Raw genomic sequence first — 17,509 nt, forward strand, 5'->3', positions numbered from 1 at the left:
ACCAAGTGGTCAGGGATGATGGGAATTGTAGTCCCAAAACAGCTGGAGGGCCAAATTTGGCCATCACTGGTCAAGAGGATGCCAGCGTGGTTAGCTAGCAGAGTCAAAGAAACTATCAGAGGAAAGAAGTCTTCCTTTGAAAAATTAAAAAGACAAAAAAGAACAGAAATTTTGGCAAAAGATGTGCAAGCAGACAGAAAGGCATGTTAAAAAAATATATTGAGGAATACATTGCTAAAAGCATTAAGATCAACAACAAGAAACTCTCTAAAAAATTAGTAGCAGGGAGGCAGTTGGGCCCTGGATGACGAGAGAGTCAAAGGTATGCTAAAGGAGGATAAGGAGACTGCAGAGAATCTAAACAAATTCTTTACATCTGTCTTCACAATGGATGATATAGGGCAGATCTCAGTGTCTGAACTAACTCCTGCAGGAAGGGAGTTTGAGAAACCTAGGAAGATAGTAGTGAGGAGAGACGAAGTTCTAGGCCTAATAGACAAAATAAAAACTGACAAATCACCAGGTTCATATGGTATCCACCTGAGAGTTCTCAAATAACTCAAATGTGAAATTGCTAAAAATATGTGACTTGTCCCTAAGCTCAATTTCCATGCCCAAGGACTAGAAAATAACCAAAGCAACACCTATTCTTAAAAGGGGATCTGGAGGGGGGTCCTTAATGAGAAACTTGGGGGGAATGTATTGTTAAAGATAAAAGTAACCAAGTAGAAATCAATGACAAACCTATACAGCATCTTAAAAAGCAGAGACATCACCTTGTCAACAAAGGTCCGTATAGTTAAAGCTATGGTTTTCCCAGTAGTGATGTATGGAAGTGAGAGCTGGACCATAAAGAAGGCTGATCACTGAAGAATTGATGCTTTTGAATTATGGTGCTGGAGGAGACTCTTGAGAGTCCCATGGACTGCAAGAAGATCAAACCGATCCATTCTTAGGGAAATCAGCCCTGAGTGCTCACTGGGAGGACAGATCGTGAAGCTGAGGCTCCAATACTTTGGCCACCTCATGAGAAGAGAAGTCTCCCTCGAAAAGACCCTGATGTTGGGAAAGATGGAGGGCACAAGGAGAAGGGGACGACAGAGGACGAGATGGTTGGATAGTGTTCTCGAAGCTACCAGCATGAGTTTGACCAAACTGCGGGAGGCAGTGGAAGACAGGAGTGCCTGGCGTGCTCTGGTCCATGGGGTCACAAAGAGTCGGACAGGACTAAACGCCTAAACAACAACAAAAATATATGAGAACAAGCCTTGCTGAAGCAAAGTCAGAATGGTTTCTGCAATGGCCAGTCCTTTCTCATGCACCTTTAAGAGTTCCTTGAGACTCTCAATCAACATACAGAGGTGATCAGTTTGACATTGTGTACTTGAATGCCTTAAGCACCATTTGAACCCAATGCAATTCAAACAGCCCACCTATTCTCAGGATTGCAGATGCAAACATTTACACGCCAGGTGACAGATCCAAAGTCTTGCAGTAGCATTGGGAGCGATTACCTGGCTACACATCTACACTGATCTGCCTATCTGTCTGTCACATTTGCAGCCCAACCTTCCATCAAGGTGAGCCTGCCATTTGTCAAATCTGCAAAGCTGCTGGATGTGAGTTGGGATTGATCTGATTTATGGCTTGAATGCATGTTTGAGCAATCACTTGGCTGCTTCGATGCTGAGTGTCAAACGCTGCATGGATCTATTAAGTCCACATATATTGCGTGAACTCCCTTCATCAGATCCTGTTTACATAGCACAAACTTGGCTAATTTTTGCCTTGAGAATGACTGTGTAAGGAGATTAGAGTTGGCGTACAATGACTTGCCCCACAATGGGTTTCATGGCTGAGTGGGAAGGGAACTGACCCTGAATTTCCCACATCTGAACTTTGAACTATTTATCTTAAATTACAGAGGCTGAAGGCACTCTCAGTTTGTCAGTGCATAACACGACTCTGCCAATAAGAGTTCCTTGAGGCCATGGTGGAGACAGCAAACTCCCTTGTTGATCCACACAGCAGCTATGATTACTTTTAGATCTAAACGCTCCTATGACAAGGAAGATTTGCCTTCATTTTAGAATTCTGTTTCTTTCAGCCCCGTAGAGATTTATTTTTTTAAAGGAATCAACCAAACTGGGAAAGGGAAGAAAAAGCTTTCAAAATATTAAAATACACATTCCAGGTCTTGGACGTCATTTATCGAACAAATGCATTCTGTTGTTGGGCGAGACTGCGCTTGTTGTTTCTTGCTTCCATCTGCTGGCAGAAAGTGAAAAGGCAAGAGGCCCTAAAAATAAAATAAAAAGAAAGCTCCTGTGCTTTAGAATAAGGGACAGTAATAATAATATTAATTTATTATTTATACCCCGCCCATCTGGCTGGGTTTCCCCAGCCACTCTGGGCGGCTTCCAAAAGAATATTAAAATACTATGTTACATCAAACATTAAAAGCTTCCCTAAACAGGGCTGCCTTCAGATGTCTTCTAAAAGTCTGGTAGTTGTTGTTCTCTTTGACATCTGGTGGGAGGGCGTTCCATAGGGAGGGCGCCACTACCAAGAAGGCCCTCTGCCTGGTTCCCTGTAACTTGGCTTCTCGCAGTGAGGGAACCGCCAGAAGGCCCTCGGTGCTGGACCTCAGTGTCCGGGTAGAACAATGGAGGTGGAGACGCTCCTTCAGGTATACTGGACCAAGGCCGTTTAGGGCTTTAAAGGTCAGCACCAACACTTTGAATTGTACTCGGAAACGTACTGGGAGCCAATGTAGGTCTTTCAAGACCGGTGTTATATGGTCTCGGCGGCCGCTCCCAGTCACCAGTCTGGCTGCTGCATTCTGGATTAGTTGTAGTTTCCGGGTCACCTTCAAAGGTAGCCCCACGTAGAGCACATTGCAGTAGTCCAAGCGGGAGATAACGAGAGCATGCACCACTCTGGCGAGGCAGTCCGCGTGCAGATAGGGTCTCAGCCTACGTACCAGATGGAGCTGGTACACAGCTGCCCTGGACACGGATTTCACCTGTGCCTCCATGGACAGCTGTGAGTCCAAAATGACAGGTCTTCCCATTTTCCGAAGGCTGTTTCCAGACACGGTATACAATGGTACCTCGGGTTACAGATGCTTCAGGTTACAAATTCCGCTAACCCAGAAATAGTGCTTCAGGTTAAGAACTTTGCTTCAGGATGAGAACAGAAATTGTGCGGCAGCAGGGCAGCAGCAGCAGGAGGCCCCATTAGCTAAAGTGGTGCTTCAGGTTAAGAACAGTTTCAGGTTAAGAACGGACCTCCGGAATGAATTACCGTATTTTTTGCACCATAACACTCACTTTTTTCTTCCTAAAAAGTAAGGGGAAATGTCTGTGCGTGTTACGGAGGGAATGCCTACGGGTGGCATGCCTACGGATTTTCCTCCTCTAAAAACTACGTGCATGTTATGGTCGGGTGCGTGTTATAGAGCGAAAAATACGGGTAAGTACTTAACCTGAGGTACCACTGTATATTCAAACCATGCCTGCAAATGGACATTTTGCAGGCAGTGTGAAGTCTGCATGTGGACTTCAGAGGGGCACTCTCACAGTGCCCATCAACTGAGCAGCGCTGAGAATAAGCCCTTTTGAAAGATGACGAAAGATGAAGAGGTAAAATCAGTTATGATTAAATGGGCACAATATGTAGGTCACAACATTATGATGGAAGATTGGGAAAAATTATGGAAAACTGACTTAAAATTTACAGATTGTTCCCTATTGAAGGAGAATTACATGAAGATGATGTACAGATGGTACACAACACCAGTGCAGTTACAGAAAATGAACAAAACTAGTTCAAATATATGTTGGAAGTGTAAGGAAAAGGAGGGGACATTATATCATATGTGGTGGGATTGTAAGGTAATTAAAAAAATTTGGGAAATGATATACAACGAATTGAAGAAAATGTTCCATTTAACATTTGTTAAAAAACCTGAAGCATTTTTATTAGGGATTGTAGGGAAAGATCTGCCAAAAAAGCTGAAAAACATCTTCATGTATGCGACATCGGCCTCGAGAGTTCTAATAGCACAAGGATGGAAGACTGAAGAAACCCCAACTAAAGAATCATGGCAAGAAAAATTGATGGACTATGCAGAACTGGCAAAACTGACATACAAGCTACGGGACAAGGATAACTGTGACTTTAAAGATGAATGGGAACCCTTTACAAAGTATTTGAAGACGCAACAAAGCAAATTGGACTCCTCGGCTGGTTTTGAATAAACATACACAAACTTTTTATTGATAATAATCAGCTAAATAGTTCGAAGATCTATACAACTGTGTAACATGCAGAAAACAGCATTTTTAGAGAAATCAAAGACTGGAACTGAGAGATAAAGAGCACCCAAGTGGTTCACATGAGACACTGACCAGGTCTATGAATCAGAATACGTCCTGGTTTGTTTGTTTTTAGTATGGGTGACCCTTGCTTCTAGAACGTACAGTATATGCAGGGACGCGGACTTATAAAAAATATTGGGGGGGCCCGGGAAAGCTCATGAATAATAAATAAGCTCATGAATATGCAAATAAAGTGGCGCCGCCTCCTCGTGAGCGAATAGGGGAGAGCGTGCTGCGCCTATTAATCAGCTCCGAAGGAAATTGGGTGGAGCTTTTGCTCGGGAGGGAGGGCAGGAGGCATGCAGCCCGACCCTGTGCATTTTGGGCTGGGGGAGGGGCGGCGGTGGCGCTCTGCTGGAGGGGCGCCGGAGATTATTGGGGGGGCGGAGCCCCCCCAAACGAATTTTTGAGGGGGCTCGGGCCCCCTCAAGCCCCATGGAGTCGGCGCCTATGAGTATATGCAATGGTTCTGGGGGGGAAATACCAAGAAAATAAAATTAAAAATGATTGTGCTGCCACATCGATTAAAAATGGGGGGGAAAGCAGTGCTTAGAGGCAAGGCAGTCCCCTGTGAGGATGCAGGTTTCAGTTTGATGCAAGTTTTAAACTAAGTGACCCCCCAAACCCCTCAATGCAGCAGGAAGCAATTTCATTTTGGCTAGAGCTGTCCCGTCATCCCTAATCCTTTCCTATCCTTGAACTCAGGATGTATCTAGAGCCCAACTGCCTCATTCTAACATATCTAGAAAAAGATCAGGCTGCTGGCTTTTAGGTGCACAAGCGGAATTGAGAGAGGATTTACATGTCTTGCTTTTCAGCATGGTGAAACAAACACAGCAGTGGATTAATGCGAGGATTTAAGCTCACCCAGCATGGGATGTGGGGTGGGGTGGGGGGTAGCATTGTATTAAAAGAGTTTACAACTTCCTCCCTGAATGCAGCAAAATAAGACAGTCCAACCAAATGAACAGGCACAAGGCAAAACTCTTGCTAAAGCATTAGCAGCAGGTAGGCAGAGGAACCAGAGACCAAATTGCAAACATGCGCTGGATTATGGAGAAAGCTAGAGAGTTCCAGAAAGACATCTACTTCTGCTTCATTGACTATGCAAAAGCCTTTGACTGTGTCGACCACAGCAAACTATGGCAAGTTCTTAAAGAAATGGGAGTGCCATGCCGGGGATCGGGGCGGTGGGGGAGGCAGAGGACATTTTCCACTGCCCCTTCCCTTGTTTTGGAGTTACCGGGGAGGGGGGGCGCCGGAGGGATCTTCTCACGCCAGAGCCTGTCTTTGCATACAGGAGAAGTCCCTAACCCACTGAGAGTTTGAGACCCGTTGGCTACCCTCACCTGGTTTAGCTGGCCAGTTGAAGTTGTTCCTGGGCTGTGGCTACTGTCACATGCTGACAGCTTCTAAGAGCCACAGGCGGGAGCCGAGTGCAGGGTGGGGACTAATAATAATAATAATAATAATAATAATAATAATAATAATAATTTATTATTTATACCCCACCCATCTGGCTGGGTCCCCCCAGCCACTCTGGGCGGCTTCCAACAAAACACTAAAATACAACAACCTATTAAACATTAAAAGCTTCCCTAAACAGGGCTGCCTTTAGATGTCTTCTAAAGGTTTGGTAGTTATTTTTATCTTTGACATCTGGTGGGAGGGCGTTCCACAGGGCGGGCGCCACTACCAAGAAGGCCCTCTGCCTGGTTCCCTGTAACTTGGCTTCTCACAGTGAGGGAACCGCCAGAAGGCCCTCGGTGCTGGACCTCAGTGTCCGGGCAGAACGATGGAGGTGGAGACGCTCCTTCAGGTATACTGGACCGAGGCCGTTTAGGGCTTTAAAGGTCAGCACTAACACTTTGAATTGTGCTTGGAAACGTACTGGGAGCTAGTGTAGGCCTTTCAAGACCGGTGTTATATGGTCTCAGCGGCCACTCCCAGTCACCAGTCTAGCTGCCGCATTCTGGATTAATTGTAGTTTCCGGGTCACCTTCAAAGGTAGCCCCACATAGAGTGCATTGCAGTAGTCCAAGCGAGAGATAACCAGAGCATGCACCACTCTGATGAGACAGTCTGCAGGCAAGTAGGGTCTCAGCCTGCGTACCAGATGGAGCTGGTAAACAGCTGCCCTGGACACAGAATTGACCTGTGCCTCCATGGACTGCTGTGATTCCAAAATGACTCCCAGCCTGCACACCTGGTCCTTCAGGGGCACAGTTACCCCATTCAGGACCAGGAAGTCCTCCACACCCACCCGCCTCCTGTCCCCCCAAAACAGTACTTCTGTCTTGTCAGGATTCAACCTCAATCTGTTAGCCGCCATCCATCCTCCAACCGCCTCCAGACACAAAGGTGGACAAACTACCCCAGAAGGAGCACAATGTGTCCCTCCACCAGAAGTGCTACTCCTCCTCTCCTAACACCACATACACTCCAAATTTTATATATAAATCCCCCGAAATGCCTGCGGAACTACTTCACACAACGTGCAGCGGATGTGCTTTAAATGTATGGATCTCCCCAACCAATCAAAGGAGGAAGGAAAACTGGCAGGTTTTGCCAGTGTGACGCTGTGTTGATTTCAGTGCAGGGGCTGTGCTCAGTTCCTTTTTGTGTGAGCAAAAGTGTAACGCTGTATCTGCCATGTGTCTCAGGAAACGAACTTAAAACCAGTGGATTTGGAAGCATCTCTGTCAATGATTCACTTGGTCTTACGGCGTTTTATAGCCCAGGTCAGGTTAACACCGAGCAGCAGTTGATCTTGTGTAAATGTGCCAACCACCACGTAAAAAGGGACGATAGCTTGAGAGTATCAAGTGGTGACTAATTGAGAACAGTAGGGGTGAAAGCAGAGAATCCAATCTTAAATCGTGCATTTATATTGCTCTTGCTAGGCAGACTCTTTGTTCTCAGTAGCCTTTGGAGCGTAATGTTCTCCATACTGTGAACACAGCACGTAAGTGTACACTTGAATGTGAAATAACTATTTTGCAAGGCAGCTGTCAAGGAACTCTATTGATAACGTTGCTCTGGAACGCAGGAGATGCAGGCTAATTAAACCATGATTGATACTCACTGCCTGGGCAGATTTATACATTCATCAAACCGGCAAAGCCTTCATATGATGGGAGTAGTGGACATGTCGCCCTGAATTAGGCATTAGACAGCATCTTAAAAAGCAGAGACATCACCTTGCCAACAAAGGTCCGTATAGTTAAAGCTATGGTTTTCCCAGTAGTGATGTATGGAAGTGAGAGCTGGACCATAAAGAAGGCTGATCACCGAAGAATTGATGCTTTTGAATTGTGGTGCTGGAGGAGACTCTTGAGAGTCCCATCGACTGCAAAAAGATCAAACCGATCCATTCTTAAGTAAATCAGTCCTGAGTGCTCACTGGAAGGACAGATCCTGAAGTTGAGGCTCCAATACTTTGGCCACCTCATGAGAAGAGAAGACTCCCTGGAAAAGACCCTGATGTTGGGAAAGATGGAGGGCACAAGGAGAAGGGGACGACAGAGGACGAGATGATTGGATAGTGTTCTCGAAGCTACCAGCATGAATTTGACCAAACTGTGGGAGGCAGTGGAAGACAGGAGTGCCTGGCGTGCTCTGGTCCATGGGGTCACAAAGAGTCAGACACGACTACGACTAAACAACACAACAATAAAGGTCCCATGGGATCACCTTGTTGTGTCTAATTCACAAGCTTCTACCTCTGTGTATTAGTGAGGATGGGGAGGACCCGCATCTCCATCATATAACAACTCTCACCTGTCCACTCACCTGTGCACCTACAACACAGGTGGGCAGCCCATGGCCCCAACCTCATTTTATGTAGCATCTGACAACTGATGAATCTGACCCATTCCCTCCATCCCATCAGAGTGCTTTCCTTCCTATCTGTGGTTTTTCTTGGCTTTTTAAAAGTTTCCTCCTTCTTTCTACATCGTTTCAGAATAATTGGAATGTACGGTGTTTTATTTGACATTCCAAAAAACAACAACACACATTTCCCCTTTGCTTTTTTCCTGGTTGTATGGCTTGGGAGAAAAAAAAAATCCCTACCCAGATGTCTGGGTAGGTTTATGCCATGTCTGTATAAAGCACACTGAAGTCAGAAATGAATTGCTTTCACTTGCTTTCCAGAACTGTATTATTCTGCTATATTAAAAAAAATAAAAAATCAGCAACCCAGCTCATGCCTCTCAGACTCACAAGATTTTGTGGTCTTTTAAAAAGCTTGTTATTCAGACATTTAGATCATTCCCATCTATAGAACTCATCAAGGTCTCTCTTAACAGCAACAACAAATATGAGCAATGACTATCCACCACTGGTGAATATTTCGCTTAACAAAAAGAAAAAAAAATGTTCCTTAGTTCTTTTGTAGTGATCTGCTCTCTCGTCCCAATGTCAGAATGTGCATCTTCTCCAATTTTGTTTTAAAGGACTTCGCTGGAGTAAGTACATCTACCCCTGCTAGCAAACTTACTTGCCCTTCGCACCCCCCCCCGGTTATTATGTGGGGAAGATGGGACACCCGACCCTTACGTCTGTAGAGGAAGGCGACACATTCTCATTTCACGCCAGTTTGATTAATGAGACTCGGCTAATTGTGTGAAAAATTCCAGACCTTTACAATGCAAGTTTGGGTTATTGTTTAGCCAATCACGGCTAGCATGTGAAAATAAGAAGAGGTTTAGTTTTCGAGCACTGGAGCCAGAGAAAGGGCAGTTTGGAGCAAGTCACAGAACAACAGCCACTTCTTTGAAGAGATGTTACTATGCTCTGCTAAACCTGCAAACCTCTGGCTGAAAGCATTCTCTCTCCCCCCCCCACCCCCATCACAATTCTTGCTACTCCTGGTTTTCAAACAGCTCCCTCCTCATCACTCCCAAGTGCGAGCAAGAGGCACACCAGCTAACACGCAGATGGATGGATTTCACATTGCAGGCTTTTAAATATTTCACTTTTAGATATATATATATATATTTCCAAAAGAATGATCCTGCTGAGAGGTAGAGAATTGGTGTTGATCATTTCCCAACCCCAGCCCTCTCTGGCACCTGGGTATAGTGCTCTGAAAGATATCCCACGAGAAAACATTAAACAAAAAAAGAGGAGGGGGGAAGGAAAGGAAAACCGGGAGGTGGGGGGGGGAGCCTTCTTTTCAAAGCGCACTTCTCAATCTGCCCACATCAAAATAAGAGACAACTGGCCCTTTGAAGTTCAGGACACAGAAGTCTCACCCAGTCTGCATGGGAATAAAAGAAACTTGCTTTATAAATCACATGTGCGGCTGTGCATGCGCGCTCTCTCTCTCGCTCGCTCACATTCTCTCACACACACTTCTTGCCTTGCCCACATCAAAATCAGAGACAGAAAGGCAGAGGGGACCCTCCAACCCATCTCAAGAAAAACTGAACAATACAGTGATACCTCAGTTTACGAACTTAATCCGTTCCGGAAGTCCATTCTCAAACCGAAGCCATTCTTAAACCGAGGCGTGCTTTCCCTAATGAGGCCTCCCGCCGCCAGTGCCCTTCCACCATTTGGATTACATTCTTAGACCGAAGTAAAGTTCTCAAACCAGGACACTATTTGCGATTTTGCGGAGTTTGTAAACTGAATCGTTCTTAAACCGGACTGTTCTTAAACCAAGGGTACCACTTTATAGGGACGCGGGTGGCTCTGTGGTTTAAACCACAGAGCCTAGGACTTGCCAATCAGAAGGTCGGCGGTTCGAATCCCCGCTACGGGGTGAGCTCCCATTGCTCGGTCCCTGCTCCTGCCAACCTAGCAGTTCGAAAGCACGTCAAAGTGCAAGTAGATAAATAGATACCGCTCCAGCGGGAAGGTAAACGGCGTTTCCGTGCACTGCTCTGGTTTGCCAGAAGCGGCTTAGTCATGCTGGCCACATGACCCGGAAGCTGTACGCCGGCTCCCTCGGCCAATAAAGCGAGATGAGCGCCGCAACCCCAGAGTCGGCCACGACTGGACCTAACGGTCAGGGGTCCCTTTACCTTTACCACTGTATAGCCACAATCTGTTCTATAGCACCAAAGCCAAAATATAATACCAGCCAGCGTGTTTCAAATTTGACAAGCCAACATGATCAGCATACACAGGGATCTCTTTAGGCTGATCAGAGATCATGTCACTATTCAATCTGTGGCCTCCACCTGTCGCCACCTCTTGCAGACTCTGCAGAGGAAGGACTCTGTGTGTTTGATGCACATGTACAGTGTCTAGCACAACGGCTGTATGGCTGATGGAAGGGGCAGACGGCACGTATCCTGCTGGTGCCCCCCCCCACCTACAGATTTCCCTAGCCTGTGCTGTCCCACACTGCCACCATGTGGTAATGCACCCGAAGGCCTGCCATACCGAGTGGAAAACAGAAAGACGGAACGAAGAGTAGAGGTGAGCTTCAGAAGGCTGCATACGCAGGGCTATGGGCATAGCCGGGGGGGGCAGGGAGGGGCAGCTGCCCCCCTTAAATTAAGAAATCAATAAAAATACATAGCAAACTAAGGTTCTGCCCCCCCCAACAAAAATCCTGGCTACGCCCATGCGCAGAGCACATTTTAAACACCTTTTAATCACCTGGGAAATGGCTGTTTCCCCCTCTCAGAGCTACAATTCCTTTTTCTTTCTTTTTTTAAAAAAGGTTTTATTGTTAAAACAATTCAGCTTTAATACACACATATTGCAAATATACAGGCATGCAAACATACATTTCATACAATCCTTAAAAATGTTCAAACATACCTACACTCAATCCCACAGATAATTCCTTTTCCCATCACCACCCACCACCCCTCACCCCACCTTTGTGTTAGACTTCCATTCTACTCACTTGCAATTTCTTTCCACTTCTATTACTTTCTTTCACACACCTTTAACCTAATTCCATGCTTCTTTTTCTATTACACATTGTTATCCATCTTATTTAGTATTTCAGTATTTAAAACGGAACTTGTTTATTCTAATAGGAGTTCTGATTTTTCGATATGGCTTTGCAAGTATCCTTTAAACACCTTCCAGTCCCTGTATATCGTCTCTTTTGAGATCCTTCCAATTTCTCCCATTGTTTTGGATATATTGTAGTACTGCAATAATTTGGAAAGCCACTCTATTTTTGTCAGTATAATACCACTTTTCCAAGCACCCTCATCCTCAGGATTTTGGGGGGAAATGGAGCCCTGAGTGGGAATTCCTGCAGGAAGGTAACAGAGTAGACTGAGAGGCAGAAGAAAGCCCAAGAAGGAGGCTTCCGACAAACAGCAAAGGGGCTTTTGAGGGAAAGGATGTTTAAAGAAGGAAGGGCAGAAGACACCTGGGGAGCCCAGAAATATAGGAGAGGAGGAAGGGGGAATTGGGCCAGAGAGGAGTCCGGGGGGGGGGGAACAGAAGTAGAACGGTTAGAAAAGGAAAGCAGAAAAAAGAGAGTAAAATACATGATTAAGTAGAGGGACAGAGGAAACCAGGAGCATAAGAGAGAAAGGAAATAATGTAGGATATGCTGGAAGCTCCCACAGTGGCTGGGGCAGCCCAGTCAGATGGGTGGGGTACTATTTATTATTATTATTACAGAAAAGAGAGGGCAACCAGGGAAGCAGGCAGAGGGCCTTCTCGGTAGTGGCGCCCAGTGGCGTAGCGTGGGGGGTGCCAGGGGTGCCGGCCGCACCGGGCGCAACATTTTGGGGGGCGCGTTTGGCCGGCCCCCCTTGAGGAAGCGGGAACCTCTCCAAGACGCAGCGCGCCGTCGGTGGAGGAAAAGAGCCGCGCAGCAGCAGCAGCAGCAGCAGCAAAGCCGGGAGGAGGAGGAGGTGGAGCGAGCCTGCTAATTGCTTGCTGGGAATTACCGTAATTTTCGCTCCAAAACACACACTTTTTTGCTCCTAGAAAGGAAGGGAAAATGCCTGTGCGTGTTACAGAGCGAATGCACTCATGCTTGCTTTACAGCCAGGAGGAGGGGGTGGAGCTGAGGAGGAGGGAGGGAAGGAGAGCCATGCCAGCAAAGCGGGCAGCAGCCGCTTACACGCGAGGAGGGACAGACGGGAGCCACAGCGAGCCGGGAAAAGCGCTGCGTAGCCAGCAACAGCTGCTGCAGCCTCAGCTAGCAAAGGTCCGTGCGCTTTCTAAATGGAGCAATGAGGCTGCAGAGGGACGGCAGGGCACAGGAGGGCTCTGAGCCACGAGCGCAGTGAAAACCAGTAAAAAGGTTTTTTAAAAGGCTGCTGGGGACAGGAGGGCACGGGATGAGGGAGAGGGGGAAATTACAATTCTCCCAGCGTCTCAGCTGATCCGCTGAGCAGGACTTGGGTTGCAGGGGATTCACCATTAGCTGTGTAAAGCAGCAAAGAGGGAGAGAAGGAGCAAAGCGGGAGTGGAAAGGAGCTGCTTACACTGCTGTAAGTGGCTGCTGTCCGGTTGGCTCCTTTAAAGCAACAGTGCTCTTTCCCTCCCCCCCCTCCCCGCTCAGCTCTCCGAAAAGCTCCTTCTCCACCCACCCCATGCGAGCTCCTTTTCCCCTTAGACACCCCTCCTGCATTATTAGCCACATCCTTCTCCACCCACCCCACGCGTGTTCCTTGTCCCCTTAGCAGTGGCGTAGCGTGGGGGGTGCAGGGGGGGCGGCTGTACTGGGCGCAACATCTGGGGGTTAGGGTTAGGGGGCGCAAATCCACGGGTTAGGGGGCGCAAATTACTTGCCTTGCCCCGGGTGCTGACAACCCACGCTACGCCACTGGTGGCGCCCGCCCTGTGGAATGCCCTCCCATCAGATGTCAAAGAGATTAACAACTGCCTGACATTTAGAAGACATCTGAAGGCAGCCCTGTTCAGGGAGGTTTTTAATGTGTGACATTTTAATGTATTTTTATTCTTTGTGGGAAGCCGCCCAGAGTGGCTGGGGAAACTCAGCCAGATGGGCGGGGATACAAATAATAAATTATTATTATTGTATTATTATAACCAGAGACAATAGCCAGAAGGGAGAAAGCCTATACCTTCCATAGCGTTATTCATCAATCATAGTATTAGCAATCTTTCTCTGGTTCTTGTTTAACACTGAACTGTTTTATGCATGAGCCAAAAGCTCTTAAAAGTGTTGCTACCTTCAGGATTGTGGGACGTGGGTGGCGCTGTGGGTTAAACCACAGAGCCTAGGACATGCCAATCAGAAGGTCGGCAGTTTGAATCCCCACAACGGGGTGAGCTCCCGTTGTTCGGTCCCTGCTCCTGCCAACCTAGCAGTTCGAAAGCACGTCAAAGTGCAAGTAGATAACTAGGTACCACTCCGGCGGGAAGGTAAACGGTGTTTCCGTGCACTGCTCTGCTTCGCCAGAAGCGGCTTGGTCATGCTGGCCACATGACCCGGAAGCTGTACGCCGGCTCCCTTGGCCAGTAAAGCGAGATGAGCGCCGCAACCCCAGAGTCGGTCACGACTGGACCTAACGGTCAGGGGTCCCTTTACCTTTACCTTCAGGATGCAACCATGGATTTTGCTCATATGAAAAGCCGCTTCAAATAGCATTTGTGGCATATTTGCCATCTGAAGAGAGATCATACCTGGCTTATAAAGGGGAAGCTTTGAAACCCCTGGCCATGTTCCTTCGGTTGGGACTCCCAGTACCTGCATAAAGCAAGAGACAAACCAGAAACAAAAGAACAACTCAGCACACACCCAATGTCTTTTCCAAATACATGTATGCAGACTAGATTCTAGTCTCAGTTTTGCTCCTGGAAAAGGGTGCCCAGCAAGGTTTTCTTACGAGGATGTAGCTAGGAATACAAATGTGCTTTAGCGACTGCAAAGACAGGTGCCATTTCAAATATATCAGCAGCAGTCAGGATCATGGTACAGTCTTTTCTTTACACCCAAGGTGCTCCCCTAGAGACCAGGATTGCATTGATGAGTGACTCCTGACGGTAGTAGCTCCCCCCAAATGATAGGCATTCCGAAGCCGTACACTGGCTGCGATGGAGATCCCTGCTGCTTTGAGATGAAAAGGAATAGATAGCAAACGAATCTTCTGACAGGTGTTCAAAAAACCCATCCGGGGCACAATTCAAAGACATTCTGGGCCTCAAGTACGCTGTATCTTGATGAGGTGGTCTGAGTCCACCTTAGGATTCTGCCCGCAAGCGAACAAATCTGTGCCAATGAAAATGTGATACGTCCTCCCCACCAAAGCAAGCTTTTTGTTACTGGCTGAGTGATCAATACTTCTGAATCTTTATTTGCCTTTGCAATTGGAGCAGCTACATAGCTCTGTTTTAAAAGCATCAGAAAATGCTAATAATGAAATGAATATTCATCCTATCACACTTTCTCTTTTCGCCTGGTATCTTTTGAAATTTCAAGTTCACAAAAAAACAACAACTCCAAATGTATAGATATCCCCCTTCCCCTTTGTGGCAAATTTGTGGTTCCAAACTTGAACAGATTCACAAGCAAAGCTCAAACTGATTCAAAACTTGTGATTCGGACCAATACTTTGAAGAGTTGGCTTAGAAAATGCTAAGGATTTTTAAAATTAATATTTATCCTATCAGTTTCTTCTGAGCATTTACACCAAGCATAGGCAAACTCGGCCCTCCAGATGTTTTAGGACTACAACTCCCATCATCCCTGACCACTGGTCCTGTGAGCTAGGGATGATGGGAGCTGTAGTCCCAAAACATTTGGAGGGCCGAGTTTGCCTATGCCTGCGGTATGCCATACCATTGAGTACCATCACAAAAAAGCACTGTTCCTGTTCCCAACATAGGGCTGCAGCTTTGGATAATCTTCCCAAAATAGCACCAAAACACACACACACAAGAATGCTGCTTTACACGACACAAAGAAATACAAGAGTTTAACAAGAGGGAGCAAAAAGTTCAGCAACTCCATTTTTGTGTTCCTCCTTCAACCTGCTATCCGTTTAATTGGCTTTAAATTTTTGATGAGACAAGAGAGGCATCAAAGGGAAGTCACTTTGATTTATCTTAGTGTTTGTGGGGAAATTGCCAAATATAGACCAGCCTATTGGCTACAACCCCAAACTTAACACACTGGGAGTGAGTGAGACTTTCAATCAAATTGCCTTATTTCTGTTGCATCCATCATTGGGACTAGATAGATAGATGGATAGAAGCTGACCCTTTTGAGATGCTAATGATCTTTGTTCCAGTTTCCCAGATGTATCATTATACTTACCACCCAGATCTTCTCCAACTGTTCAAAGGTGTTGCAAACCCCTGGAAACAGAGGCTGACCCTGAAGCATCTCAGCAAATATGCAGCCTGCACCCCTGGAGAAAAGGTATACATTCTCTTCACTCACTCAGTCTCACACTGCGGATATTAAATACACAGATAAATATGCCTAAGTCCAGATCGAGGTGGAAGAAAACCACATGCACTACGTCCTCAGTTACATTTTCTATTCAAAGTAAGAAGTGTTTCCCCAAAACATCAAACCCTCTGGCCTGATTTGGACAATCAATGGCTCTCCCAATTAAAGACAGTTGCTAAATAGGATTGCTCAATGGGGTTTGAGCAGTGGGGTGCCCAGCTCTTTGCTGCTCCCAACACACGCACCACGTTGTGCTCCTAATCCGAATCACTTCTCCAAAGCTGCTATATTGGCCATTGGGGCGGGCAGGAGGGAGACAGGTGCAATGCAACTACGGTGGTACCTCGGGTTACATATGCTTCAGGTTACATGCGCTTCAGGTTACAGACTCTGCTAACCCAGAAATAGTACCTCGGGTTAAGAGCTTTGTTTCAGGATGAGAACAGAAATCGTGCTCCGGCGGCGTGGCAGCAGCAGGAGGCCCCATTAGCTAAAGTGGTGCTTCAGGTTAAGAACAGTTTCAGGTTAAGAACGGACCTCCGGAACGAATTAAGTACTTAACCCAAGGTACCACTGCACCTGTATTTTTCGCTCCATAGGACGCACCTAGTTTTTAGAGGGGGAAAGTGGGAAAGCCCCGTTTTTGGGGGGATCAGTTCACAGTTTTGCACCTTCTTTTGCAAAGGGGTTTTTTTCAGGATCAGCTCAAAGTTGTGCAGCTTCTTTTGCAAAGGGGGAAAGCCCCATTTTTTGAGGATCAGCTCAAAGTTGTTGAGCTTACTTTGCAAAGGGGGGAAATCCTGTTTTTATGGGGTTCAATGCACAGTTCTGCAGCTTCTTTAGGAAAGGAAAAGGAGCCCTTTCTACAGTTTCCATCAGCAATGTCTAGGCAACACAATGACCATGCACATACGCAATAGACAATCTTTATAGAATTCCTTCAAACCATAACAAGTACAAAATGAAATCTTTAGTCTCAAAGTCTATGAAAATCTTTAAATGAAGCGAGGTACCAGACTTTGTACGATGAAAGACAAGCTGGGAAGCTTTGTATATTCAGCAAATATGATGTCCAACACTGAACAGTGATTCCAGATATTGGCTACTGTTTCGTAGAATTCTTCGTCAGTGTGGTGGGAGGATATAGAATTGCTTCATAAACCCAAACCCATCTTATTTCGAATGAGTGTATGTAAATGAAAATATCAAATGCTGTGGAACAGTGCTCATGTAATAATGTAGCCTACTTTCCAGACAGATAATCTAATCAGCCAGTCACATGTCACTGGGGGGGAAAACAGCCTCCATCTGCAGAACATTCAACAATGGAGGCCTGGGCAAGGGGGCGAGGCCTGAAAGGGAGCCAGCGATGGACCACACATTCGCTCCATAAGACTCACAGACATTTCCCCTTACTTTTTAGGAGGAAAAAAGTGTGTCTTATGGAGCGAAAAATATGGTATATGAGCAGCTTCCGGGAATAGGGAGGGGGTGGTGTCAGTCCAGAAAATGACACCTCCTTCACGCATCCCAGTTTCTGGGATGGCACTGGCTTAGGCTGCGGTACAGGTTTCTCCCATATTCCCCCGGCCGTATCACGTTTCAGTGGTGATCTGGGCAGGAGCTACTCTGCAGTGGCTCCCACTTACTGAGCATAATGCAGGAAAGGACCTGGCATCAGAGGTCAAGGAGATAAATAGCTATACAACTTTTAGAAGACACCTGAAGGCAGCCCTGTATCGGGAGTTTTTAATGTTTAATGTTTTATTAT

The 17,509-nt window shown here is 46.4% G+C and overlaps 1 protein-coding gene across 1 annotated transcript in view; it reads right to left on the minus strand.

Annotated features, from left to right (window-relative positions):
- Nucleotides 1–17,509, minus strand: part of CDK15 (cyclin dependent kinase 15) — a 66,078-nt gene that overhangs the window by 28,598 nt on the left and 19,971 nt on the right. Inside the window, 2 exon segments of the mRNA XM_083474148.1 lie at nucleotides 13,968–14,031; nucleotides 15,601–15,694. Coding sequence (XP_083330274.1) covers nucleotides 13,968–14,031; nucleotides 15,601–15,694 — 158 coding nt within the window.

Source organism: Podarcis liolepis (genome assembly GCF_965112155.1).
Source record: "Podarcis liolepis genome assembly, chromosome: 1".
In the NCBI taxonomy this organism is placed as follows: Eukaryota; Metazoa; Chordata; class Lepidosauria; order Squamata; family Lacertidae; genus Podarcis; species Podarcis liolepis.